Source organism: Narcine bancroftii, chromosome 3, assembly GCF_036971445.1.
Source record: "Narcine bancroftii isolate sNarBan1 chromosome 3, sNarBan1.hap1, whole genome shotgun sequence".
Taxonomy (NCBI): domain Eukaryota; kingdom Metazoa; phylum Chordata; class Chondrichthyes; order Torpediniformes; family Narcinidae; genus Narcine; species Narcine bancroftii.
In genome coordinates this window covers 363714990-363729014 of record NC_091471.1, presented here as the reverse complement: position 1 = coordinate 363729014, position 14025 = coordinate 363714990, and the positions used below count along the sequence as shown (strand labels likewise).

The following is a 14025-nucleotide window of genomic DNA, read 5'->3' as shown; positions in this document are numbered from 1 at the left end:
TCATTTAGCACATTCGTGAAGGATGTCTGTGTGCATTAGGGTTAACTTTCTGAAAATATAAAAATAGTTAACATTAAAGGTTAGATTAAATGCTGGACACTTATTGCTGACTCAGGCAAAATTGATCCCTGCATGGCATTGAGATCGAATCCAACCCAGTGTGAAAATGCTCCAAACCTACCCATTCATGGCAATGAAAGAGTTAAAAGAAGACCCCCATTATTGCCGAACAAAAACATTTCTTTTTAATCTTGGGGAGTAGAGGTATAGAACAACTGTGAAAACAAGGCAGATTACTGTAAATTTGGAATCAATCCAGCTGAAAATGAATCCCTAAAGATGATGTTTGTACAAATTAACAAGGGCACAAGTTAAGGTGAAGACTGTGCAAATAGCTCACTGAACCATGTAAATAGTTACCATGATTGTATATCTTAATAATCTATTGTAAACAACATATGTGGCGGTATTTTGTAAAAGGGCAACAAAGCTTAATTCTGATCTATGTGTGGGCTGAACAGTCTTCCAGCACCATCCTGCTAGCTAACGTAGCTGACGCTTGAAGCTACAGCAGGGGTTTTGAAAAGCACATTTTTCCCACTGATGATGCGACAGGAAATTCTAAATATACTTATTACTATGATAGACAGGAAACCATGTTTCAACAATTTCCTCAAATTAATAAGTTTTATTTGTGCAGTCATTTGTGAAAATGAACTCAAAATTCAATAATTTTCCTCCCATTCCCTGAGAGGGGAATGCCCATAAATGGCAGCTTCCTTTCCAGGGTGACTTCACTGGAAGATTTTCAGAAATCTGAGTGAACTTTGAGGAATTGCAATAACTTGCTTATAAATAAGGCATGTTTAAACTTCTATGCTCTGCAATTACCTAAATGGTAAGGATAAACATGGCTGTGGATAAGTAATCTCATTAATCATATGCATGGATGGTAACTTGGAAGCGTTAAATAGGAAGCAAAGGGAAGCTTCGTGATGGTGGTAGGAAAAAGAAACAAGAAACCATCAGGACTAATTGGATTGGAAGTTAATGAACCTTTTAGAGCCTTCCTTTAGCTGGCCTGGCACAACGATAAAATGTTCAGAAAAGATACCAAGGGAAGAAAGGGACAGCCTTGGTAAATGATGCCATTGAACAGAAAGATTGCACTTTAAATTTAGACATGCAGCACAGTAACAGGCCCTTTCAGCCCAAGAACATGTGCCCCACAATTACACCCAATTGACCTAAAACCCCGGGGTGGAACGAAACCGGAGCACCTGAAGGAAACCCATGCAGACACAGGAAGAACATATAATCTCCTTACAGGCGCCGTAATGTTGTTACACTAACTGCTTTGCCAACCATGCTGCCCGATTTTGTTTTTATCAATGGCAAGTTTTATCCATGTCTGAGTTGAGTTGACAAGTAATAAAGGCTGCAGAAATGGTGCTGTAAAACTCCATGACTGGCTAACAGAAACAAAACGCCAATTCTCAGCAGGCGACATTGGTGAAGAGAGAAAGAGAAATGATAAACACTTTTCCTCAGGTCCAAACAGATGCCGTGTGATTTGCTATTTTATATTTTTATTTTTTAATGTTAAATGATAAAGTATGATTTTGCCACATCACTCAAGTAGCTTGTATGGAGTCCACTCAGAAGCTCCAGGTCTTATCTTTCTCTATTGCCTTTGTGCATGCCACACCTTTACTCACTGACTGTGTCAGTTGAACAGCAAAACCCTTGGTATCCGTTACCTATGGAGATTAGTAAATGCCGATAACCAAGTTTTCCAGTTGCCTTTTTCTTTCATTTTAAAATATTTTAATTGATGTTTATATTATGCACAATTGAACAATATGGTTAAAAGCTGACGTAGGAATGAAGTGACCACAACCTGAAGATGGGCAGCAGAACCAAAGTTGCAGAACACCCCAAATTCTTTAAGTTATAGTAATAGTCCATAAATGGGTCCCATGTGTTTCGGAAGTTAATATTTGAATCATTAATGACATATCTAATTTTTTCTAAACTTAAACAAGGTATAATATCACTTCACCATTGTCTGTGTGTTGGTGGAGTATTGTCTTTCTATTTAATCAAAATTGCACATCTGGCTATTAGTGAAGTAAAAGATAAATTTTGGTTTTGAGTTGGAGTCAATAAAGCTTCGTCATCTTGAAATGATCTGAATGGAGCAATTAAAGGGCAAGGTTCTCATTTGAACTTAAGCATCACCAATAATGTTTGATTGATATCTTTCCAAAATTTTTCTAAACTAGTCTAGAGCATGTGAACCAAAGAAGCTTCACAAATTGCCTTTAACACAAATTTTACATTTGTCACATTGAGGAGTGAAATCTGAATAAAAACGAGACCATTTAACTTTAGACATATGTACTCTATGGACCACTTTAAATTGCCACAGTGTCCTGCACAAAAGGAGGTCGTATTAATCAGATTACAAATAGAGTCCCAAAACTCATCTGAGATTGAAAGATTCAAATCCTGTTCCCAATCATTCTTGATTTTAAATAACAAAGCTATCTTTAAATCAAGCAACTTATTATAATATAAGAGATATTAACCCTTTATGATAAAGTTGCAAATCAAAAATGAATTGAGGATGTTTGCCGCAGGAATTCGCAGAAAGGGAGGGGTTTGAGATTGGACAAAATGTCTAACTTTTAAATATCTAAAAAAATGAGTGTTTGGTAAATTAAATTTTATCTCCAATTGTTTTTAATAAAACATTTAATACCCAATCTGTGCCAGTCATTAAAGACAGTATCTTGCAAAGAAGGTTGGAAAAAAATGATTAGATATAATAGGGCTGGCAAGAGAAAAACTTCGAAATCCAAAAAACCTTCTAAATTGTGCCCATATTCTCAAACTATGTCTGATTATCAGTTAATTTATATAAAGAAGAGGATTTTTAAAAAAGACTCTAGAATTGACAACATAAAAGTACTTTTAGAAAATTCAGTTCAATTTCTATCCATGAATGGCAGTCAAATAGATTATTGAAGTGTAACAAAAGAAGCAAATTTCATATATTGATCACCCAATAATAAAATCTAAAATTAGGAAATGCCAAGCTACTATTTCTTTTTTTTTTTTTCACACCATAAATCACATTAGCCATGATATACACTATTTCTTTTTCACACATATACAGTGACTTTTTCTCCCCCCCCCCCCCTCCTCCCAAGCCACCCCCCCACCCCCCCCTCTCATCCATTTTAGGTATACAATCTAGGTTGCATTAAGCCAGTCAGACAATGTTGTCATTCAACAAAATTACACCAGAAATTCTACTGAGTCCATTCTTTTCTTTCCTTCTCCTTCCATCAACTTAGGTAATGTTTGTCCCCGGTAGGTTTACGCTATTGTATTTAATGTAAGGCTCCTATACTTGTTCGAATATTTCAATATTATTTCTTAACCTATATGTTATTTTTTCTAATGGAATACATTTATTCATTTAAATTTAGTAGTTTCTTCCTTTTTAATTTGGTTATGTATTCCATTAATATTTAAAGACATATAGTTCAGCGTAGCCCTTTTATATTTTGTTTATCTTCTCTTTCCGTTTTTCCATCATTACCTTTCCTCCTTTTCCATTTCTGTTTTCTTATTTTCAACTCTTTATAAGACAACATTTCTACAACATCCAACATTTTCCTTATTCTCCTATTTCTATCTTATTTATCCCCAATCTCCCCTTCACCTCCTGAGTTGTCCTTTATCCCTTGTCGGACAACCACATCTCCCCTCTCCATTTGGATTTGCGAATCCACTCGCAAGCATCAACTGATTTTGCAGTGCCAAGCTACTATTTCTTTTAGATGTTTGAAGATGAGCTTTATTTAAGTGTGGGAATTTTCCTTGCCATATGTCGGAAAATATAAGCGAATCAAGTGAGTCAAAAAAGGATTTGGGAATGAAAATTTGTATTTATTGGGCAAGAAGGGGACCATCTCAATAGCAGTAATTTGACTTGATTAAATAAAGTCGGAAATCTTTCCTTAAAAAGAAGTTTATAACTCCTTGTAATTGTAATACCGAGATGGGTAAATTGATCCTTCACAATCTTAAAAGGGAAATGAGAATATCTTGGTGTAGAACCATTTAAAGGTGAAAGTTCACTTTTATGCAAATTCAACTTGTACCCAGAAAGCAAAGCTAAATATGCTTGATAAAGAAACATCTGGATTCGATACAAAAAGCAAAAGATTATCTATAAGGGAACTTTATATTCAATGCCATTCCTATGGATCCCTATAAAATCTCTACTTTCACAAGGAGCATTTGCTAGAGGTTCTAATTCCAAGTCAAAAAGTAATGGACTTAAAAACACCTCTCTGGTCAGTTAGGAATTGGAGTCTTGGGGATCAGGTTGGGACATCAGTTGGAGAGCCTGTGATCATTTGATGGCAGGAAATAAGGTTGCCATCAGGTGGCTGGGTAATCTGAAGAAGAATGGGCTGCAGACCAATAGTGGATGGGAATATGTGGATAGAAGATAACTTCCAGTGGATTAATCTTCAGGTGGGTCCAGGTTCCAACTCTATAAAAACTGAATCAATTTCTGGATGGACCATATTTGAACTTCTGTGTTCAGTTTCCTTACTACAGGAAAGATGTGGAAGCTTTGGCGAAGGTGCGGAGGAGATTTACTCAGGATATTACCTGTTTTTTTTTTTCCTTTCTTATGAAAGAAGGTTAACTGAGCTAGTTAACTCTTTGGAACAAAGAAGAATGAGGGGGTCTACAAGATTATGAGAGGCAGAGAGAGGGTGGACTTTTTCCCAGAGTGACAGCAGCTAAAACCAGAGAACATGTGTTTATGGTGAGGGGAGGAATGTTTATGATAGATGTCGGGGGTAAAGTTTTTACTCAAAGACTAATGAGTGCCTGGAATGCTTTGCCCGGGATGGTGGTGGAGGCTGGTACAACAGGGGTATTTAAAAGGTTCTCAGACAGCCAAGAATAATGCAAGGTTATGGATGGGAGCCTTTCTCCCTGACCCTGAAAGCAAGTATTTAATCGCCTTTTTTTTAACTGTTTCACTTACCTATGTGAACATGACCAACACAGTATGGGGGGGTGGGGGGGGGTCATTTTCATCCCGGTACTTACCTGCCAACATAGGTAGTATCACTGTAAATGTTGCACTAAACCTGCTTTGCTTGGTTCAGTCTGAACGCTCCGATCTGATCCCACCTAGATTTAAACACAGGTTGTTGACACTGGGATCTCAGTGTGAAAGCACCTTGAGTTGGTTAATATAGGTCAGCACAATGTCATGGACCAAAGGGCCTGTTCAGAACTGTATTGTTTGGTGTTCTATGAAACAGCTCCAAATCTGACCACATGGGTCTCCCTATAAAACAGATCTTATATACAGTGAAGGCCTCCTTCTGTATGTGGGGGGGGGGGTCTGTGAAAGTTAGAGGCACTTCAACACTGGGCATGTCCGTGGTGTTAGCATGTCAAGCAACTTGAAACCAGATCTATCCTGTGTTTTGTGTGAAATTTTCTTTGTATAGAGCAAAAAAAGTCAATAGAATTTCAAAAGACTGATATTTATTGGTTTGATACGTGATTGCAGTTTGTTCCAAGAACCCTTTTCTTTATTGTAGAGAATAATTTAAATTGGAATTTGGTAAATATTTGTAAAGTACAACTATGAAGAAAAAAGAATCAGATTTTTTTTTTCCTTTTCTCCCTCTGACCTTGTTTATCTCTATTTATCTGCCTTTGAGACAGAAGATCAATTTACAACAAACCACGGCCACCTTCTCCGCCTGTACCACCATTTGGATCTGTCCCTCTTGGTCTCCACTCTGTCATTGACGTTCCCTTTGTCTTCATTAACTCTCCATCATCTCTGTAACTTAAAAAAAATGGTGGTATTGCTGTAACAGCAGTGGCTCCACCAGTGCGGACCCGGGGAGAGTTGGGAGTGGAGGCAGAGCGCTCTGCAACAGGGCTCTACTGCACAGTCCTACGACTGACGTATCCTTTCAGGCTTTAAACAGCTTGTTAAAGGAGTCAGTGGTGTTTTTATTCTATTAAACCTACGAACACAGGGTCTGGGCCCAAGTTGGCGGCGCCTGTTTTTGGCAACAGCCTCGAGGGGTTGCAGAATCCGGGGAAGCAGAGGACTAGAGCAGGGCACCAGAAACACTTCCGCCCCCCCTCCCCCACCCATTTGAGAGGGAGAAACAGAGGAGATGACTCTTTGGGATGGGGCTCTACGGCTGAAGAACTCATAGGCTATTGATGACCTACGGTAAGGAACCCACGCAGGCTGCGAGCTGCTGGCAACCTGCGGTTAAAGGACTCGCACCAGGCTTTAGACTGCTGGAGACTGGTTGAAGGGGTATCAGGTATCGGAACTAGGTTGCGAGAAGGTGCCGAGGGCGGGAGGGGCTCCCAAGAGGCCTTGGGGCGCTGAAGACTTCCTGATCACATATTGGATCTGGAGCTCCGGTTGCCGATAGTTTGGACTAAAGTCTTTGTGGTTGCAGAGACCCTTAGTGACTCTGGGGGGACTCTCTTTTGCTTTTTCTCAGACTGTAAGGGGCACTGGGCAATTTCTGCAGATGGCAAATCTATCTAACTTTCGGCAGACAAAATGCAATTTTGTGTAATATTTCATCTGTTTTATAATGTGGCAATAAAAGAATCTTGAACCTTGAATAAATCATGCCTCTTTCCCAACTTTCTCCATTTCTCACGAAAGATTATCGACTTGAAATGCTAATCCTTTTTCTGTCCCTACAGATACTATCTGACAGACTGAGTATTTCCGGAAGTTTCCAGCTTTATCTCAAATTTCTAGCATCTGCATTTTTTTTTTGATGTTGCTTTGCTCTTGTGGGTTCGTGCAGATTGCTTGAGTGAATCCGCTGGTGATTGTACAAACACAGTGGGCTGCCTTGACTACTTCTGTCTGTATTTGTACGAGTTTACCAGCCAAAGATAAGAAGGGATTATAATGGACAGCGGATTTTGAATGTGCCTTTAATTAAATTTAATGTTAGTTGTCATTTGAGGGAACAAGATGTGACCTTTCTGAAAAATCATCTTCAGCTAAACTGACTTTGAGGCTCTCAGAAAGAAGGGGCAACTTGCCAGACCTCCGTGCAAGTTCAGTAGTTCAATCCACTGTATCAGTCATAAATAAAATACAGGGAACACAGAGATTGTATCTTTTGTTATTCTTTCTCATCGCACACAGAAGCATCGAAACCTCAGCGGTTACTTTTACTCTTGGTCTGTTTGCAATTACATGACTTGAGTTGCTTAAACTATAATAACTAAAAGGAAATATTGGTGCCCTCTGTTATGCATCCAACTCTAACCTTGGGTTTTCTTTAGTTCCAGGATATTCCAGGTTTTCGAGCAGTTTGGCCTCCACTTTTCTTCCCATGAGCCACCTCGATCACCATGGCAACAGCAACAGTGTACTTTATGGGCAACATAGGTTCTATGATTCACAAAAAGGTGAGAAATACCATCCAAAGCAGCAATGTCAATATCCTTCCTTTGCTTTAATGATGCTGTCTTTCAGTTTAATTGAAGTAACAATTATGCTGCAATATAGTTATCTCATTGGGGGCAAACCAGATCATTAACTAATTTCTAACCCAGTTTTAGCTTGGAACGTTACAGTTCCTTTTGAGCAGAAATAGAGATGACTCCCCTCCAGAGTTATGGCCATTTCCATCACAGAAATCAGACATTGCTACCCAAACATTTGAGACATCGTAAAATTCACTCCTATTATGCAATATTTTAAATTCACTGTGTGTGTGTGTGTAAGTGTATGCGTGCGCGGTGGGGAGGGAGGACGGGAATGAAGTGAACGAAAGAACGCAAAAGGAACAAATTTTGTCAAGAGTTATCTTTAGCCATCCACTGGAGTGGGTGTGATAGTACAGATCTATCACCAATGTATATAGTATATATAGTTACAGTATCTAGACTGTGCTTACAGCGATTGGCTGAGAGCTAAGCCACGCCTACTGTCTGGGCCTTAAAGGGTTGTGTCCCTAGCCAGGTCGGATCATTCCGGACTGGTCGGCCACCTGTCTTTTGCTAATAAAAGCCTTGGTTTGGATCAACAAGTCTTTGGTTCTTTCGACGAGCTCTACAGTGGGTCAGTAAAATTTGGGTATGTCATCGTTGGGGTAGCCGTCGCAGCTGAGTCTATCCTTTTCAGAGTGCAACACTGCCGTGCTGTTCAGGCGAGTAGCATTTTCTCTCACACGCTGGATTGTGGGCGACCATGCTGCAGCCGGAGTCTGCTCGTTCATTAAAGTAGTCTTCCAACCTTTATTCCCTTCTCTCTAAGTTGGACGCTTCAACATATTACCTTCTATTCCACCTGAACCCCAGTCTTCAAATTCAACCTCTTTTCCTCATATCCCCCCACCTTCTAAATCCCTTTCCTAATCCACAAGCCTTGAGTGTCAGATAAATGCCTCGCAGACGAAGAGCGTGGTAGCACTGCACTCGGACATTCGTTCCCATGCCCTTGGATTGGAGAGCGGGGGCAATGGAGATTGCCAACCAGTCCATGTGATTGAGCTGTATTCATATCTTATCAGTCCATTGTATTAATTGGCTGAAAATTAAAATTGACAACTTATTTTTATAGAGCACATGAGTTTTGTCCATCCCCCAAGCCAAATGTTAATGAGCAGTGGGTTACTTTATCATTGCTGATAAAATGGCTTAATATGAGAGAAAAAATTCCCATAGGAACACATCTCTGCTTAGTATCAATAGGAAAAGGGGGTTCGTGTAATAGAGAATTGCAATATGGATATTTTTCTTGGAATACAACCCCTCCATCACCCAGGAGTCACGACCTGTGTTGAACTGAAACGTTGTTTCAGAATTCGTATCTATATACCTTCAGACATACTGCAAGGTAACAAGCCCTGTGCCACCCAATTGACCAACAACCTCCAGTGTCGGGAAGCAGGAGCACACGGAGGAAACCCAGGCAGACACCGGGAAGAACATACAAACTCCTTACAGACAGTGCAGGATTCGAACCCTGGTCCCAATCACTGTAAAAACGTTGCTCTAATCATTATGTTAATCGTGCTTCCCTACATTTACCTATCTCGGCTGCACCATTTCATCAGATGCAAGGATCGACAATGAGATAGACAACAGACTCGCCAAGGCAAATAGCGCCTTTGGAAGACTACACAAAAGAGTCTGGAAAAACAACCAACTGAAAAACCTCACAAAGATAAGCGTATACAGAGCCGTTGTCATACCCACACTCCTGTTCGGCTCCGAATCATGGGTCCTCTACCGGCACCACCTACGGCTCCTAGAACGCTTCCACCAGCGTTGTCTCCGCTCCATCCTCAACATCCATTGGAGCGCTCACACCCCTAACGTCGAGGTACTCGAGATGGCAGAGGTCGACAGCATCGAGTCCACGCTGCTGAAGATCCAGCTGCGCTGGATGGGTCACGTCTCCAGAATGGAGGACCATCGCCTTCCCAAGATCGTATTATATGGCGAGCTCTCCACTGGCCACCGTGACAGAGGTGCACCAAAGAAAAGGTACAAGGACTGCCTAAAGAAATCTCTTGGTGCCTGCCACATTGACCACCGCCAGTGGGCTGATAACGCCTCAAACCGTGCATCTTGGCGCCTCACAGTTTGGCGGGCAGCAGCCTCCTTTGAAGAAGACCGCAGAGCCCACCTCACTGACAAAAGGCAAAGGAGGAAAAACCCAACCCCAACCAACCAATTTTCCCTTGCAACCGCTGCAATCGTGTCTGCCTGTCCCGCATCTGACTGGTCAGCCACAAACGAGCCTGCAGCTGACGTGGAATTTTTACCCCCTCCATAAATCTTCGTCCGCGAAGCCAAGCCAAAGAAGAAGACATTTTTCATGTACTCTTTCTCGTTATTTTGCGTTTTGACATTTCCTTCACCTACAATCCCAATATTTTATTTTTGTGATTGGGTCAATAGTCTTATGAGATTTAATCATGACATTTAGTATAGTTACACCATACATGAGGCTCACAAATTGATTCCAATCAGCTGATCATTCAAATAGCCTTTGGCTATATACCATCCTGACTTGAGCTTTCTTATAAAAGCAACATCTCGATTAGTTTCGTTAATAATAAATATTGTCGATGAACTTTTCTAACGTGCACTGTCTCTGAAACCATTTTGACTTCTTATTGTCTCTTGCTGAGAGATGTATTCCAACCTCATCAAAGCATCTATCACTTGTCTTTGTCCGTGGACAATGACTGGGATTGGGCTTTGTGGGAGAGGTGACAGTTTGGCAGGACCCAACCTTGCTCTCTCTCACATGACATCTGGGAAATAACTCACCAATGAGTCGAAACCTCTCTCCCTAGCACAGGGGCTCCCAGATAACTTCGCTGAGAGCCAAGCGAAGAACACAATACAAACCAAGACTGAGCCAGGATTAGAGCTAGTCTGTCTGGTGATCGCCCAGAAGACACAGCAGCTAATGTTAGATTGTTCATTCAAAGTTATGATTTGCATTAAAAAATATTAAATGCTCTTGTTATTCAGTTGAAGCCATGTAAATGAATGAGCACTAAAGGCTTTTTGTGCAAATAAAATTCAAATGAACACATTATTCAAATGAAGTGACTTCGTACTAACAATAGACTGTACCTACCAAGCTATTAAGGGAGGCAAAATGAATGAAGTCCCTGATTAGAATTGAACCCAGGCCATGCAGCGAAATGCCGGAACCACTCTGTGAGACTGTGAGGATGAATAACGTAAACAGGACTCTGCATGTACACAGCAAAACAGAATTATACATTGTTATGATTGTCCACTTCGTAGACAAGGAATGGTACAGAACAAAGAGAGACACAAATGCGAAGAAAAAAGACAGAGAAAAGGAGGGGGGGGATGAAAGATGGAGTGCAAATGGAGAAAGGGAGAGGAGGCAGATGGAGCAAGAAAAGTCAGGAAGCAAAATAAGTCTTTTTTAAAAACGCAAAATAGCAGTCAATAAAAGCCCTAATATGTTGATCTATGAGCTTATTCCGTGACACTTCCCAAAAGGCATGTGATTAGAATAATGAAGCCTTCGAATAATGGAGAAAGAAAGAAGCCCTTCAGCCCATCATGTTCCTTGAGAGTCATTTCAAACCCCACCTGTTCAGGCATTTTCCAGATTCCCTCATGAAAGTTTCTCCTGAATTTATTCCTACTACTATGGGAGATGATGCCCAAATCAAAATAATTCACAGCTCTAAATAATAATTCCCCTTTCCAGCTCAGGCTGCTTTGCCAATTGCTGTGCTCCATTGGTTGCAAAAACAGTTTCCCTCTTGGTTCTTTCATGCACCTCTATGTTAAGGTCCACTCATTCTCAATGCTTCACGCACACGTTTCTCCACAGAATCAAAAACCATGATGGGAGATGGTGACAAGTAAACTGAACCCAGTTACAGGGAAAGGTTAAACAGTTTAGGAGTTTTTTTCCCCCTTGGAGCATAGAAGAACGAGGGGAGGTTTGATAAGAGATATTTAAAATTATGAGGGGTATATGAATAAATGTACGCAGACCAACATTCTCACTGATGGTAGTTGAGATGTATAGGTTAAGGGTGAAAGAGGAAAAGTTCAGGGGGAACTTTTTCACACAGAGAGTGGTGGAACTGTGAAACAAGCTCCCAGCTCGTAAATGCAGGCTCAATTTTAACGTTGAAGAAGAATTTAGACAGGTACGTGTATGGGAGCGCTATGGACTGGGTGTAGTTCATTGGGACTAGTCACTAGAAAAATAGTTTGGCACAGATTAGAAGGGACGAAGGGCCTGTTTCTGTGCTGTGATGATCTATGACTGTACTACCACAAGGAAGCCTGGCAGACTCTGGCTCGAAGGCGCATGCCTACATCTTTGGTCCACTCAGACAGATCCCTAACCCTAACCCCCTCCCCCCACCAACTCTGCTTCTGCAGAGCCCCCAAGAAAAGCAGCCTCCCCCATTCAATTCTCACCTTTTCTCTCTCCTGTGTGCCATCTATATTCAATTCACATCTTCTTTCTATTGGTCTGTACTCCTTCCCCTGCCCATTCTTCCCTTCCCAGCCTGCTCTTTGCTCAGACCTTGAAGAAGGGCCTCAGGCCCGAAACGTCAGTTATAAATTTTCACCTCCTATGGACGCTGTGAGATCTGCTCAATTCTTCCTGCATTTCTGTGTTTTTACTACAATCACAGTATCTGCAGACTTTCATGTTTCACTCTAAAGATAAACTTGTTTTATGCGTGTATGTAGCCATTCCAATGGTATATGATGCTGTTCAGTGGATCTAATTTACATGTAATTATTCAAATCGGTCTTTCCAATTAAACACTAAAAGAACAAAACCCAGCAAAATATAAAAGGCATTTTCATCTCACCATTGCTGGCTCTAAAAAATCTTCATACCCCTTTGTTCTGGTGTTGGTTTTAAATTACCATATATATTCGTGTAATAGTCTAGTTCTTTTGGACCAATTTTTCAGGTCAAATCTTGGGAGCGGTCAACTTTTACATGGGTCATACTTTTGACTGCGTCGTTCAAGCTGTCGGGAGCTCAGATGGGCGGGAAAGGTAGGCGAGGATCCGCTGTTGGAAGGTCAGACGGGTGGTTGGTCGAGACCTAGGAGAGAGTCTGTGGGTGGGTGGCTGGGGTGAGGATCCGCGGTCGGGGGCATTGGGAGCTGGGATGGGTGGATGGTCGGGGCCAAAAATAGGTGGGGAGGGGATTGACTTTTACATATGGAAAACACGCAATCTTTGGGCCAAAAGAGGGAGATGTAGACTATTACACAAGTATATATAGTAAGCCACGGTCCTGCAGAAACTTGTGATAGTACAATACCTAAAGCATGATATTAGCTGAAAGATACTTCAGCGGATGTATAATCGAAGAAAATTTGCCATTGAGCATAAGCCAACATATTGGGTGGCCAAGTGGCAGAGCATAATAGAGCTTCTGCATCACAGTTCCATGGACCCAGGTTCAACTCTGACCTGGGGTGCTGTTCACACAAAGATTGTACACACTGCCTGGAAGCTTTGATTTCCTCTGATTTCCCCAAAGATAGGCTGATGGGTGAATTGGCAACTCAATATTTGAGCAGATTAACTTCCTTGGGAGCTGGCGAGAAACCATTGGGTTGAATGGTCTCCTTTCCTGCTGTTAAAAGGTGCACCTTCCAAGATAAAACAGATTTTAAAGAGTCTTAAATAATGAAAGGGGATGGAGAGGGGGAGAGGCGTGTGGAAGGAATAGGCGAACTGCAGGCATCGATGATTAAAATTCAGAATGTACACAAAATTGGAATTGGAGAACTGGAAAAATCTTGGTGGGTTGAGGAGTTGCAGTAGCTTCGAAAGACCGTGAGCAGCTTTGAAACGATTACCCAAATCCTTTTCCATCTGAAAACAAGTTGTTCCCTTGGAAAACCTGGAGATCACATCCTAGCCTAAGCCACCTTGCATGATCTCTGTTTGGTGGACATTGCCCCAGCCACCCCAGCGCATCACTGTTGTTGAAGTAAACGCTCTACGTGCTTCGAGCCCTAACAGGATTATGTTTCTGCCCGAGACTGGCTGTGATCAATTGGTTATTTTAAAGGGTGATTTTTTTTCAGGCACAGTCTTCTCCTTGGTAAGGGAGAAAGCCGCTGATTATGAACTGTTCACATTATTATCCAGTGCGTGGATCCCAGTGGATCCCAGTGGATCCATGGAAATCAACTCTACTGCTGGAGTTCACTGTTGGTTATTACCAACTTGGATGGGAAACTTGGTAAATGTTGTTGAATTATCTATTAGTTTAAATTGCTGTTTTCATGAAGGAAGAAAAATCACAGTGAAAATTTGTGGACATCATAAGTTTTATTGTTTGAAAAAAAGCCATTCACCTTAAAATTGTGACCAATCTCTGGGCTGCGGGTTGAACCTTGGGATGGAATAAAAGGG

At 41.2% G+C, this 14025-nt stretch overlaps 1 protein-coding gene across 16 annotated transcripts in view; it reads left to right on the top strand.

Annotated features, from left to right (window-relative positions):
• Positions 1 to 14025, top strand: part of bahcc1b (BAH domain and coiled-coil containing 1b) — a 421144-nt gene that overhangs the window by 121248 nt on the left and 285871 nt on the right. For all 16 annotated transcript variants that reach the window (XM_069930138.1, XM_069930136.1, XM_069930134.1 and 13 more), the window contains exon 4: positions 7393 to 7518. In XM_069930138.1, coding sequence (XP_069786239.1) covers positions 7393 to 7518 — 126 coding nt within the window. The remainder of the gene's footprint in view (positions 1 to 7392; positions 7519 to 14025) is intronic.